The 15629-nt window shown below is 36.9% G+C and overlaps 1 protein-coding gene across 1 annotated transcript; it reads right to left on the reverse strand.

Moving 5' to 3' along the window:
* Nucleotides 1–452: 452 nt before the first annotated feature.
* Nucleotides 453–14792, reverse strand: LOC137656108 (carbohydrate sulfotransferase 11-like). The gene is made up of 5 exons (XM_068390285.1): nucleotides 14142–14792; nucleotides 7408–7511; nucleotides 6147–6305; nucleotides 3386–3494; nucleotides 453–915 (listed from the first exon to the last, which is right to left on the reverse strand). Exons 1-5 carry the CDS (start codon nucleotides 14706–14708, stop codon nucleotides 589–591), a joined length of 1266 nt encoding a protein of 421 aa, XP_068246386.1. The 5' UTR covers nucleotides 14709–14792; the 3' UTR covers nucleotides 453–588.
* Between the last annotated feature and the right edge of the window lie 837 nt (nucleotides 14793–15629).

Here is a 15629-nt window from a genome sequence, read left to right on the forward strand (position 1 = left end):
AATCGTGACTTGCTCCAGGGGAAAGGAAGGCCTACGAGAGGACTGAAAGGAGATAAAGGAGTTCAGAAGGGAAAATCCTGACTTGCTGCTGGAGAAAGGAAGGGCTACGACAGGACTGAGAGGAGACGTAGATAGAAGTAAAATCTGTAGACAGGCAAAAATAAATATACTTGACTACCTTTTAGATAAATTTGACTATTGTCAGTATTTGTACCCGTTTACAAATTCCTGACTATTCTCTTTGAATACTCATGGTCACTATCTTTGAATTTCAAAATGCAGATCATTATTTTCTTTAGGTAAACTTGATACATATCTTCAAGTACAATTACTCATTTGATTACCGTTTCAGTAAGTTCATGTTTTAGTTATATAGATTACTGTCTTTTAATACACTCGTTAGTTATTTTCAAGTATACTTGACAACTATTATACATCTAAATACATCTGCCATTGTGTTTAGATAAAATTCACAAAATCCAAAATCACATTTGATCACATAAACGCTGGTTTCAATATATTTTTACATCATCAAAAATCATATTTAATCCCCATGTTGGAAATATGAAACTACTGTACATTTGAACACTATCTCTGAGGTGACAAGAGATCTTTGAAGAATTTTGGCACCTTATAACCAAATAGGAGAAAATCAAGCCGATAAAGATTCAAGATTTTCTTGATTAGGTCCTTGGGTATATCTCTGAAGTGATCCTCGTAGGTCTTGTTCGATTCGCCGAAGCGGTTTGATTTGAGGCTGACCTTGACCTCGGTTATATTTAGCTTGTCAGTCAGGTACTGGAGATCCTCATCAAACGTCTCCTGCTTGATTATGTAGTCGTAGGGGACAGAACAGGCATAGCACAGGTTGTACTGAGGTCCCCAGTGATTGTTGATATTTTGAATTCCTTTTGTCTGTAAGAAGTTATTGAGGCAATTAGGAACACTTAATATTTAAGACCTTGGTCATGTAAGAGGTGATAGAAATACAAATTTAAAGAATATTTTGAAATTTTAAGACTAGTGGTTATTGGTTTCATCTAGGCCCTTTTCCAGGAGAGCTCGAAATTAAAAGAAATGGAATTTGTTTAGGTCGCACAGGAGTTCGCATCGCTGTAGAATCGTATGGAGCTTAATTATCGCCAATGGTCATCTGATGGTGTTTTTTCCCAGATCTGCTCTCTGACTAGCAGCACAATATGGTCACAAAGGTAGACATGGAATACCTAATTAACACATTGTGCCCACAAGTGGTCACTTTTTTAGCTAACTATAGTTCGTCGACTGTGTCTACAACTAGTCAATTTCTAGCTAATGATAGTTCGCTAACTGTCCAAGACTATTAGCATTCGATCTTATTATGATTAGCCATCTGTGGTTACGACTAAGCTGCATCCTAGCTCATTATAGTTTACTGACGGTGACTACGACTAGCAGCATCTTAGCTCATTATACTTTACTGACGGTGTCTATGACTAGCAGCATTCTAGCTCATTATAGTTCGCCCAATGTGTCCACAACTAGATGCATTCTAGCTAATTATAGTACAACGAATGTGTCCACGACCAGTCACGTTCTAGCTCATTATAGTTTTCCAACTGTGTCCACAACTAATCGCAGTGTAGATCATTATAGTTCTCCAACTGTGTCCACAACTAGTCGCATTCTAGCTAATTGTAGTACGTTGACTGTGTCCATGACTAGTCGCATTCTAGCTCATATTTAGTTTGCCGACTGTGTCCATAACTAGTCGCCTTCTAGCTCATTATAGTAGTTCGCCAACTGTGTCCATGACTAATCGCATTCTAGCTCATTATAGTTCGTCGACTGTGTTCACAACTAGTCACATTCTAACTAATTATAGTTTGCCGACTTTGTCAACGAAAGTTGCTTTCTAGATCACTATAATTCGCTGAATGTTTCCACATCTAGTCATATTCTAATTAATTATAATTCGCTGACTGTCTATAAATATGCTAGCTCATTATAGTACGTGGACTGTATCCTCAACTAGTCACATTCTAGTTAATTATAGTTTGCCAACTGAGTCCCCAACTGATCACATTTTAGTTCATTATAATTCATCGTTTATCCAAAACTAGTCGCATTCTAGTTAATTGCAGTTCACTGACTATCCAAGACTAGTAGCATTTTAGCTCATAGTTGGCGACTGTGCCCACGACTAGTTCCATTCTAACTAATTATAGTTTGCTGACTGTTTCAGGCTGATAACAATTCGCTAACTATGATAGCAACTAGTCATATTTTAGCTAACTATAGTTCGTCGACTGTCTGTACGATCAGTCACAATCTAGCTTATTATAGTTTGGCGACTGTGTCCATAACTAGTTGCCTTCTAGCTCATCATAGTTCGCTGACTATCCACGACTAAGCGCATTTTAGCTCATATTAGTTTGCCAACTGTGTCCACGACTAGATGCACTCTAGCTCATTATAGTTCGCCATCCATGTCCAAATCTAGTCGCATTCTAGCAAATTATAGTTTTCTGATTGTGTCAGCGACTAATCGCTTTCTAGATCATGATAATTCGCTGAATGTTTCCACAACTTGTCGTATTCTAACTAATTATAGTTTGCTGACAGTCCAAGTCTAGTAGTGTTCTAGCTCATTATAGTTTGCCAACTGTGTCCACAATTAATCGTATTCTAGGTAATTATAGTTTGCGGACTGTGTCCATGACTAGTAGCATGCTAGCTCACTATAATTCACTGACTGTGCCAAAACTAGTCACGATATAGTTAATTATAGTTCGCTAACTGCCCAAGACTAATAATATTCTAGCTCATTATACTTCTGTGTGTCCTCAACTTATCCAATTGTAGCTAATTATAGTTTGCTGACTGAGTCCACGAGTAGTCGGATTTTAGCTAATAAAAGTTTGCCGACTTCTGGTCACACGACCTGTCACAGGTAGTTTGTGATTGATAATACACAGCTACAGACTACTAAGCATAATGGAAGACTTTATATAGTCACTTTAACCTGCTTAATGAATAGCCTTTAACTTCTGACCCTAGCTAGGGTATTTGACTTATAAAATGGAATTAAAATTGAAATCTGTTCTCTCATTTTAGACCTTTTCCACATCTTCCGAATTAAGGTAATTCTCTCTCTCTCTCTCTCTCTCTCTCTCTCTCTCTCTCTCTCTCTCTCTCTCTCTCTCTCTCTCTCTCTGAAGACATGACTATACAGAATATAGACAAACATTTCAAAAGGAACATTGTACTTTCTACGTTTACTCGTGCATACTCATTCTATGCATTTCAAAGCCAGAAAAAATATTTAGATTTAGATGTTAGCTCGCAGAATAAATATTAGGTAATTAAAAGCTAAAAAGTTAAAACATTATCTCAAGAAAATAACCTTTTGGTAGAGAATCAAGTTGATGAACTGGCGGAAGGTGACCATCACTGGCTGATCCTCATGAAATTTGGTGCCTTCCATCTCCATGATAAGTTTTATGTATAGGGCCCTGAGGGAGAGAAGTTTTAGATTTGAGTTCGCCGTTCTTCAATAAGGCTGTACTTTCCTTTTGATAGCATTGATGATAAAGACAATAAGTAGTGGACTGTATTGGACTGGACTAGCAGTTGTTCAAGTAATATATCTGCAGTTTCCTATGTCATAAAGTGTGAAACTAAAGTAAAGATAATCAGCTCCTGTGCCCATAACCCTCAAAGAGACAGGCAGTTGATATATAAAAAATGGACTGACAAAATAAGAGAGAGAGAGAGAGAGAGAGAGAGAGAGAGAGAGAGAGAGAGAGAGAGAGAGAGAGAGAGAGAGAGAGAGAGAGAGCTATTCCTACTAATGACGTCACTACTAGGACAATATTGGTGTGGTTTGGTCATAAGCCCTGGTCACCTGCATCAGCAATGAGTGGTAATTTGACCTTTTATATTCTTTTGACCTTGTTCTGTATATGCGTTTCATTTTTAAAGATATTAGGGGTTTGTTAACCAACCAGTTCTAAGCAAGTCCTTGGGCTTGATTTTGGAATTCCTTTCTCCCCGATCCACCAGGACTGTCGACCTACCACAGGTTACTGATCGTTGTATATATATATATATATATATATATGTGTGTGTGTGTATGTGTGTGTGTATGTATATATTCGAGATTCCATTCCCATCATCAGGGCTACACCAAATACGAAATTATTTTTACATTAGAAATTGATGATATAATTTTTGTTTATAGTTCCCAAAATTACATTTTAGACAAGTATACTAGTAAACACCGAAGGACCACATCGACTCCGGGAGGGTGTCTTTGAACCTGAAAAGTCTGCCAATATTCAAAGTGTTTTTTTTTAATATAAACTTAAAATTGACATATGGATACACTAGTTATTTGGGAACATCAGGACATTTATATTCAGGCTGAAAAATATTATTAAGAAATTTATTATCAATTTTGTCATCAAGGTGTGAATGATAACAATCTTATGTAAAATAGCCTTATGAAAATGAAACTTCCTAATGGAAGTTATGCCAGTTCAAACATAAGGAATATGCTCTAAATAAAAGTGTTTTAATAGACTTAATCTTGATTAACTATTTGTAAATTAAATATTTTTTTATTGACATTGTGAATTATGGTAAGGAGGGAGAATGAAAATTGTTTTGTAGTAGGCTTACGTCACATAAATTCATAGAGGTCATTCCTACCATTTAACCCTCTTATGTATTTATGTATTTACTTGATTGACTCCTCAATAAGGTCATAAGAGCAAACGAGGTAATTAATCGTTTTGTTTAGGTGCTTCCAGCCAAATGATGAAATGGAAGCATGTAAAGAAGATTAATTACCAAATTACCAAAATTTGAATTGCAATCATCACTAGAGATTGGTGAAAATGTTCCTAAACAAGATCAAGGAAAGCTATCAGTAAAGACCAAAAACATAATGAAGAAAAGATTGGAAATGAGGGTAAAATCCAAGAGAGATGAAATAGAATTGGCAGAACTCTCCAAAACAATAAACAAACTTAAAGACTTAAGACTTACAGATGACATAGTAGTTCTATTTAGAGGAATTACAAAAGATGATAGAAGACTTGAATAGAGAATGCAGAAGTGTTGGATTGAAAATGAATGAGTAAAACTAAGATGACGTACATTGAAAATGCAGTGACACCAAACAAGACATATGGACACACCTCTAGATTGTTAATGAATATACATACTTAGGACAGACAGTAAGTGTTTCCCCGGGACACGAGACCGAAATTAAAAGAAGGATAAGCATGGTATGTAGAGCATTTGGTAAACAAAATTATATTATGAAAATTAAAATGCCACTTTCTCTAAAAAGAAAACTATTTAGTCATATGGTCGTACCGGTATTGATTTATGCATCAGAAACTTGGAGCGTTACTGCAGCCTTAGAACATTAGCTTGTAGCAGCTGAAAGAACTATAGAAAAACTAATGATGGGAATGACACTAAGACCCAGTAAAAGAAAATGGACACGAGAACAAACTTAAGTAGAGGATGTTCTAACAACATGTAAGAAAAAGAAATGGACATGGGGAGGACATATAATGAGAATGACAACGAATAGATTGACATTAAGAATAACAGAAGTGGTCCCTAAAGTTTGCTAACGAATCAGGGGAAGAAAGTGAAGGCAATGGATTGACGAGGTGGGAAAATTTTTGTGTATAGACTGTCATAGAAAGACCATAAACAGACGTGTGTGGAGGGATATGGCTTCTGAGGCCTTGTCTTGCTGTGGAATAACAACGTCTAAGAATGGCATGTATGTATGTATGTATGTATGTATGTATATTATATATATATACATATATATATATATATATATATATATATATATGTGTGTGTGTGTGTGTGTGGGTGTGTGTGTGTTGTGAGTTTTTCCATTTAGTTCAGTGTAGTGCATGTCGAAGAGATTTATAATTAAACCATGCCCCATTAAATTGCTTAATCAAATAATAATAGCTAAGGATGATACAATAGACTGAAATATTCAGTCAACCATAACAAATCAATTAACATCACGTTACCCATCTATAAAAAAAAATCTCAAGCATACTCAACTATAAGTCACCTAGAGTTATACCATCATTATACAACATTAAATCAGTTATCAAGGAACTTACGTCCCACCCATGCCCTCACGGGGCACGTGAACCCGTCCGTAGTAGAACTTGTTGTTGTAGGCGGAGATCAAACGGCTTATTGGGTGGCGGACAGAGATAAATCTGGTGGTTGACGGCGAATTCAGTACTTCGGCAACTTGTTGACGTTGTAAGACTTGCCTGGAAGTCAACAAAAAGTACTGGAGATATTATGTTTATTTTTCCCCTCTCCTTTTCCCTATTATTATTATTGTTACTATTATTATTATTATTATTATAAGCCAAGGCGTTGGGCACAACTCCCCGTTCGAATTTTTTAGCCGTACATGTCTGGGAATTTTTCAGTCGTAACCATGAACATCTGCGATGTAAGGCTTTGGGTACAACTGGCCGTACTACCAGCTACGTGGGGTATACGGGCAAAATATGTGTGAAATCGTGGGTGTGACGCAAGGGACACGTGACAGTCTTTGACCTCGTAGCCCGCCGTATACCAGCCACAGAATCTGCACGTACTTCCTTTAATTCCGTACGACAAATGTGCGGGGCTCGTACTTGTGACGCAAGTTACACGCAAATTACACGCATGACCAATGTGTGGAGATCATGCCACAGAAAAGCCTATTGCACTTAAGTTGCACGTAAGTCACACACACGGCTTACTTGCGTCAGACGTGCATCCTGTCTGCGACTACAAATTTTCTTGACTGCCGCAGAACATTTTAGTGCAGCGAGTGAAGATTCTGCGGCTGGTATACGGCGGGCTACGAGGTCGAAGACTTGTGTGCCCCTTGCGTCACACCCACGATTTCACACAGATTTTGCCCGTATACCCCCCGTAGCTGGTAGTACGGCCAGTTATGCCCAACGCCTAAGCTATAACCCTAGTTGGAAAAGCAAGATGATGTAAGCCCAAGAGCTCAAACAGGGAAAAATAGCCCAGTGAGATAATGAAACAAGGAAATAAATAAAGTACAAGAGAAGCTATAAACAATAATAATGATTTAAAGAACAGTTACAACATTAACTTATATCTTTCAAATGTAAACTATAAAAACTTAAAAAAACAAGATAAAGAAAAATATGATAGAACAGCAAGGCCGAGTGTACCCTTAAGCAAGAGAAATCTTATCCAAGACAATGGAAGGCCATGGTACTACCCAAGACTAGGGAACAATACTTTGATTTTGTAGTATCCATCTAGAAGAGCTGCTTAGTCCATATTTGTAGAAAATGGCAAAGTATTACATTATGTACCCTAAGGGTACTGACTGTCGCTCACCTAGCTCTCACCAATCTGTGGGCCCATTCCGTGTGTGGATTCTCTATGGGTTCAGTGTATCCACTCATCCTTAGGAAGTGCGTCATCCACGTGCTGGCTCCTGCCTGTGAAATAGAAAGGTTGAAGAGTACGATTAAGTAAAGTTGACATCAAGAAGTCTTTAACTCGCTTTAAGTAATTTTATGGTGAAATAGAAAGGTTGAAGAGTACGATTAAGTAAAGTTGACATCAAGAAGTCTTTAAATCGCTTTACGCAATATTATGGTGAATTAGAGAGGTTGAAGAGTATGATAAAGTAAAGTTGACATCAAGAAGTCTTTAGCTCGCTTTACGCAATATTATGGTGAAATAGAAAGATTGAAGAGTATGATTAAGTAAAGTTAACAAACAAGAAGTCTTTAGACTCACTTTAAGGATGATTATGGTGAAATAGAAAAGTTGAAGAGTACGATTAAGTAAAGTTGACATCAAGAAGTCTTTAAATCGCTTTATGCAATATTATGGTGAATTAGAGAGGTTGAAGAGTATGATAAAGTAAAGTTGACATCAAGAAGTCTTTAGCTCGCTTTACGCATTATTATGGGGAAATAGAAAGGTTGAAGAGTACGATTAATTAAAGTTAACATCAAGAAGTCTTCAACTCGCTTTACATGTTATTGTAGTGAAATAGAAAGGTTGAAGAGTACGATTAAGTAGAGATAACATCAATAAGTCTTTAGCTCGCTTTACGCAATATTATGGGGAAATAGAAATGTTGTTACCATCAAGAAGTATTTAGCTCGCTTTACACATTATTGTAGTGAAATAGAAAGGTTGAAGTGTACGATTAAGTAAAGATAACATCAATTAGTCTTTAGCTCGCTTTACGCACTATTATGGGGAAATAGAAAGGTTGAAGAGTACGACTAAGTAAAGCTAATATCAAGAAGTCTTTAGTCGCTTCATGCAATTTTATGGGGAAATACAAAAGGTTGAAGAGTATGATTAAGTAAAGTTGACATCAAGAAGTCTGTAACTCACTTTATGCATTATTATGAGGAAATAGAAAAGTTGAAGAGTACGATTAACTAAAGTTAACATCAAGAAGTCTTTAACTCGCTCTACCCAATATTATGGGGAAATAGAAAGGTTGAAAAGTACAATAAAGTGAAGCTGACATAAAAAAATCTTTAACTAGCTTCACATGATATTAGGGGTAATAGAAAGGTTGAAAAGTATGATTAAGTGAAGTTGACATCAAGAAGTCTTTAACTCGCTTTGTGCAATATTATGATTAAATAGAAAGGTTGAAGAGTACGATTAAGTAAAGTTAACATCAAGAAGTCTGTAACTCGCTTTATGCAATATTATGGTGAATTAGGAAGGTTGAAGTGTATGATTATGTGAATTGACATCAAGAAGTCTTTAATTCGCTTTACACAATATTATGGGGAATTGGAAAGGTTGAAGAGTATGATTATGTGAATTGACATCAAGAAGTCTTTAACTCGCTTTACACAATATTATGATGAAATAGAAAGGTTGAAGAGTAAGATTAAGTAAAGTTAACATCAAGAAGTTTTTATCTCACTTTATGCAATATTTTGAGAAAATAGAAAGGTTGAAGAGTACGATTAGTTAACATCAAGAAGTCTTTAGCACGCTTTATGCAATATTATGGGGAAATAGAAAGGTTGAAGGGTACGATTAAGTAAAGTTAACATCAAGAAGTCTTTAACTCGCTTTACCCAATATTATGTGGAAATAGAAAGGTTGAAGAGTACGATTAAGTAAAGCTAATATCAATAAGTCTTTAGCTCACTTTACGCATTATTATGAGGAAATAGAAAGGTTGAAGGGTACGATTAAGTAACGCTAACATCAAGAAGTCTTTAGCTCGCTTTACGCATTATTATGGGGAAATAGAAAGGTTGAAGGGTATGATTAAGTAAAGCTAACATCAAGAAGTCTTTAGCTTGCTTTACGCAATATTATGGGGAAATAGAAAGGTTGAAGAGTACGATTAAGTAAAGTTAACATCAATAAGTCTTTAACTCGCTTTACGTATTTTAATGGGGAAATAGAAAGGTTGAAGGGTACGATTAAGTAAAGCTAACATCATGAAGTCTTTAGCTCGCTTTACGCATTATTATGGTGAATAGAAAGGTTGAAGGGTACGATTAAGTAAAGCTAACATCAAGAAATCTTCAGCTTACTTTACGCATTATTATGGGGGAAATAGAAAGGTTGAAGGGTACGATTCAGTAGAGCTAACATCAAGAAGTCTTTAGCTCGTTTTACGCAATATTATGGGGGAAATAGAAAGGTTGAAGAGTACGATTTAATAAAGTTAACATCAATAAGTATTTAGCTTGCTTTTCGCATTATTATTGGGAAATAGAAAGGTTGAAGAGTACGATTAATTAAAGTTAACATCAGGAAGTCTTTAACTCGTTTTACGTGTTATTGTAGTGAAATAGAAAGGTTGAAGAGTACGATTAAGTAAAGCTAACATCAAGAAGTCTTTAGCTCGCTTTACGCTTTATTATGGGGAAATAGAAAGGTTGAAGGGTATGATTAAGTAAAGCTAACATCAAGAAGTCTTTAGCTCGCTTTACGCAATATTATGGGGAAATAGAAAGGTTGAAGAGTACGATTAAGTGAAGTTAACATCAATAAGTCTTTAGCTCACTTTACGCATTATTATGGGGAAATAGAAAGGTTGAAGGGTACGATTAAGTAAAGCTAACATCAAGAAGTCTTTAGCTCACTTTACACATTATTATGGGGAAATAGAAAGGTTGAAGGGTACGATTAAGTAAAGCTAACATCAAGAAGTCTTTAGCTCACTTTACGCCTTATTATGGGGAAATAGAAAGGTTGAAGGGTACGATTAAGTAAAGCTAACATCAAGAAGTCTTTAGCTCGCTTTACGCAATATTATGGGGATATAGAAAGGTTGAAGAGTACGATTAAGTAAAGTTAACATCAATAAGTATTTTGCTCGCTTTACGCATTATTATGGGGAAATAGAAAGGTTGAAGGGTACGATTAAGTAAAGCTAACATCATAAGGTCTTTAGCTCTTTTTACGCATTATTATGGGGAAATAGAAAGGTTGAAGGATACGATTAAGTAAGTTAATATCAATAAGTCTTTAGCTCCGTTTATCCATTATTATGGTAAAATAGAAAGGTTGGAGAGTACGATTAAGTAAAGCTAACATCAAGAAGTATTTAGCTCGCTTCATACAATATTATGGTGACGTCTGCAATCATTAGATGTCTTTATTTAGCGGGTGTTTGGACACCACTACTGAACTCTACATTTTGCAAGAAGTGACCATAAGAATAAATGATTCCTGGTAAATCGACTTGTTAAATCAAAAGCTGGTTGCATTGCTGATAACTTATGACAGCTGCAATGGTGTGTGTGTCGTCATAAAATGTTGAGTGGGGCAGAAACCTCTTGAATACTGGTAAATGGTGTCTGGCAAGTAGGGAGGTGGCAGGTTATTTATGAAAGAGAGAAGAAGCATATGTTAAAACTGGTAGGCAGTTTCAAATACTGAGATCTAGTTTTAAGCTAGAGTTAGAGTGAAGAGCTGCGGTTGAAAGTGGTATGGAATCCTTGGGAGAAATGGTTGCTAGTGGTAAGTGTAGTACGTGGCGAAAAAAAGTCAAATACTGAAAACGATTTATGTTCTACAATTAAACCGGTTGGCATAAGTCTTTTTATAGTGACATATCTATTGTTTTTAAAATATTCTATTGTTAATTTTTTCTCATATCGTTTATTTATTTCCTTATTCCATTTTCTCCATGGGCTATTTTTCCCTGTTGGAGCCCTTGGGCTTATATTCTTATTATTATTATTATTATTATTACTTGCTAAGCTAGAACCCCTGTTGGAAGAGCAGAATGCTATAAGCCCAAGGGATCCAACAGGGAAAATAGCCCAGTGAGGAAAGGAAAAAGGGAAAAAAATATTGTAAGAAAAGTGCTCGAATGTACTCTCAAGCAAGAGAACTCTAACCCAAGCCAGTGGAAGACCATGGTACAGAGGCTATTGCACTACCCAAGACTAGAGAACTATGGTTTGATTTTGGGGTGTCCTTCTCCTAGAAGAGCTGCTTACCATAAGTAAAGAGGAAAGTAGCCACTGAACAATTACAGTGCAGTAGTTAACCCCTCGGGTGAAGAAGGTCTGTTTGGTAATCTGTGTTGTCAGGTGTATGAGGACAGAGGATAGTATGTAAAGAATAGGCCAGACTATTAAGTGTGTGTGGGTGGGGGGAGGGAAAATAATTCGTAACTAGAGAGAAGAATCCCATATAGTATTGTCTGGCCAGTCAAAAGACCTCATAACTCTCTAGCGGTAGTATCTCAACTAGTGGCTGGTGCCCTAGCCAAACTACTATCTTCTATAGCATCTTGCTTTTCCAACTATGGTTGTAGCTTGGCTAGCAATAATGATAACAATAATAATAATGATGTTAAGAGAGTTAACGTTGAGATTATATGGACAAATATTAAGATCTGGTGTTGGGGAGTGACTGAAGAGTGAGTATATGGAACCCGTTAGGGGTCAAAAGGTCAAAAAGGAGGTTAAGGGTCACATGGTATGGATGAGTTGGAGGAAGATGTGGAGAAATAGCTGGAGATGTTTCATCAAGGCAACCGACCCTTTAGCTTAGAAATGGTTTCTGATGGAAGGACTGTATCTTTGTTTAATGTTGGTATGTAATTCATATATCAGATTTGTGAGGTATGCAGTTGATGATCACATCATTACTATTTCGTGATTATTGTGTACAGTAGAAACGTTTCCAGGTATTTAAACTTACTTCCAATTCAGTATATGAAATTTATTGAGATATAGTTCTTGCATTTGGTGTTAAAGTGGTTGAGTATTTTTAGTTAACCATAATGAAGATGATGACATAGTTTGAAAAATTTCTCTCCTAAAATTACATAAAGAATATTAAGTACATGGTGTTGGAGACATTGAACAGCAATGTGAAATTATTCTGGAAGTGCAGAGGAAGGGCGAAAATTCCACAGGTTCAGCTAGATTTTATGTACAAGGACGACGTTACCCTAATTAATGAATTAGAATTATTATATGGAGGTAAACCACCTCAATGTGACCCACTGTGGCTCCCGCCAATCTTCTAGGACTCATTCAGTTTTGGTTAAGGATTTCGCTAGCTGTTAACATTGCTTCCAATCCTTTTGTTTGGCTTAGCATCGGTAGAAGAGCGTGTTTTTCTATAAGAAATGACCCCATTCTCGTTTCCCTGACTCGTGCTATGACAGCTTGTGAATAGTAATTAGCCGTAATTGACACATTAAGGCCAGAGGAAAGAGCATATCAGAAATCAGAAGTGAATACCTGCCTCACTTGAAATATCTTTTTCCTTGCTCATTTTTTCGTTATATTTCTTACATATTCAATTTTCACCTACCCACCCCCAGGCCCAAGTCTCTTGTAAGGGGGGGGGGAGGCGTTAGATGGATTTCAAACCCTCATAGTCGAGAAATTGCCAGGTATATAATCCATTGGGTAGACCAACACTTGACAAAATTCATGTTTGTTGCTTTAAATAATTCAAAGTAATGGCAAAGTAACATATGACTTGAATTTCCCTTACATATAGGACTTATTTGAACTAGAAACGATATTTTTTTTTACATAAAGTACTGACCCATAGTGAAGAAAAGGGAGCCTTTATTACGGATATTAGTATCAAGACCAGTGGCGAGAGGATGGACGATGGGAAGCGGTAATGTGGAGTTTGTACAGTCCCGCAGACTTGACTTTAGTCATTGGAAAATAAATACATCTGTATTCTCTCTCTCTCTCTCTCTCTCTCTCTCTCTCTCTCTCTCTCTCTCTCTAGCCATTGGAAAACAAATACATCTTTGAATACATGTATTTTCTCTCTCTCTCTCTCTCTCTCTCTCTCTCTCTCTCTCTCTCTCTCTCTCTCTCTCTCTCTCTCTCACACACGCACACACACAGTTATCATAACACGTTTGCTTCAAGGTAGAATCTAAGAAATGAGTTAAACTGGGACGGACCACAATATTAGTCATCACGCCAAACGAACATTAACTAAAAATAAGAAAATAAAATAAGTAAAATAGAATTGAAATAAAACGTGTAAGTGCCAAAGGCGAATTAGAATTTCTTTTTGTCATCAATTAAATAAAAAAACTTATTCGCTTAAATGTGTTTGTTTGTTCAAACTTGAAGTCTGTTGCCAAAAGAGATAGGTTTAGATCTCCATTCAAGTACGGGGGTGAAGTGGTCAGTTGCAGTGTTACCCAATAGGTACACGTCACATAGGCGTCTGGGGAAAAATTAAGTCCTACATCTATCTATCTATCTGTCTATAAATATATAAATGTATATATATGTATATATATGTATATATATGTATATATATATATTCATATATATATATATATATATATATATATAAATAGATAATAGAAATTAACCAGTTCCTTTATTGACCGTCTCTATCCTTCTATGCCTATGCAATTTTAAATAAAACATGGATGAATGCTGTTAATAATCTAGTCAACAAAAACAAAACAAAAAATAAACACACAACTAGAGGGGCACTCAGTAGAGCGCAGACATCCTCCGCGACAGCTTATTTTCCGTCTTTCCATGCATCTACGTACATCTTCGTTCGCAAGTAGAATAGTAGGTAAGTTAATGAGGCATTACAAGTACGCTCAGTACCTTAGCGGAAACGCAGCCGAGGACCTTGTACTTGTCGTTGTAACAAGAAAACAGTGGCAACGCCAGTAGACCCTCTCCTACGTGATATCCTGAAGTCGTGAGGCATTTCTCCTTCAGCAAGTCCTTCCGGAGTTCGTATCTGTTTCTTACCATTTCTTCCTTCTCGGAGGTCCATGCGGATAGTGTCACCGAGTGGGACGTGTTTGACGAGATACCGGTGGTGCTTTGGTGGTCCAGTGAGCTTCCTTGGCTAGTCAAAGCCAAAGATGCATTTGACACAACACTAGAAGGGATAGATGACGAAACAGTTCTGGTTGTGTTCGACGAAATGTTGGTTGTGCTCTGTCTGGATTCGACGTGCTTTTTATCATGAGGCTTAGTTCTCGGTTTCTTAATATTAGAGGCATGAAAAGGGTTAGACGAGATGTTAGTGATGGCGAGGTACTCCTTGGATGGTATGATGACGGGCACAATCGAATGCTCGTCCTGCAGAAATGCACAGATCAGCGCAACGGCAATGCAAGTGGCCGCGGTCAGGGTCAACACTATATACTTGAGGAGACGCATGTTATTTAGGAATTTAAAGAGCAACGAGACAAGACTTAAATCGCGGCACACATCCCACCATGTTCAGCAATGTTCCATCCACAACTGTGTTGACTGGGACAAGTGGCTTCTTGCCTTGCCTATTAGATAGCTTTCTCCTCCTTCTCCCTCCTGCTTCTCCCTAACTTGAGCCTTCATCCTCCCCCCTCCCCCTCCCTTATATACGCACCTGAAGATTCCCTTCTCAATTACTTCTTCCCCTTCCCTCAATCCCAAATATTGCTTGCAGGATCAGTGGTCCTTCACAAGGTCTCTTCATTCTTCGCGTTCTTCTGACTACAATATCATATTCCTCACTTTTATTATTCCACAGATGATTTTTCCCCAGTTCTCCTTCTCCCCCCAATACTACACAGTGTTCTATAAGTCCTTTTCCAGCTGTGACCAAGTTGTGGAATGATCTTCCTAATCGTGTAGTTGAATCGGTAGAACTTCAAAAGTTGAAAGTTGCAGCAAATGTTTTTTATGTTGAACAGGCTGACGTAAGTCCTTTTATAGGTTATATATTAATTATCTGTTTTAATGTTGTTAGCGTTTTTTAAATATTTTATTTTACTTGCTCATTACTTCTTATATCTTTTATTTATTTCCTTGTTTCCTTTCCTTACTGGGCTATTTTTCCGGTTGGAGCCGTTGGAGTTATAGCATCTTGCTTTTCCAACTAGGGTGTAGCTTGGCTAGTAATAATAATAATGATAATGATAATAATAATAATTGTTTGGAGTTTATAAGATCTCTATTTAACCCCCACTTACTCCCTTTATATCTACATGACCATCCCAGTCCATTACCCCCCAACTGTTCCTCTCTCCCCCAACTGTAACCCTCCTCCCCCATGTGTAACTGTAACTAGCACTCTATCTCTTTCCCAAATCCATCTGG

The sequence above is a fragment of the Palaemon carinicauda genome, chromosome 17 (assembly GCF_036898095.1).
Source record: "Palaemon carinicauda isolate YSFRI2023 chromosome 17, ASM3689809v2, whole genome shotgun sequence".
Lineage (NCBI taxonomy): Eukaryota > Metazoa > Arthropoda > Malacostraca > Decapoda > Palaemonidae > Palaemon > Palaemon carinicauda.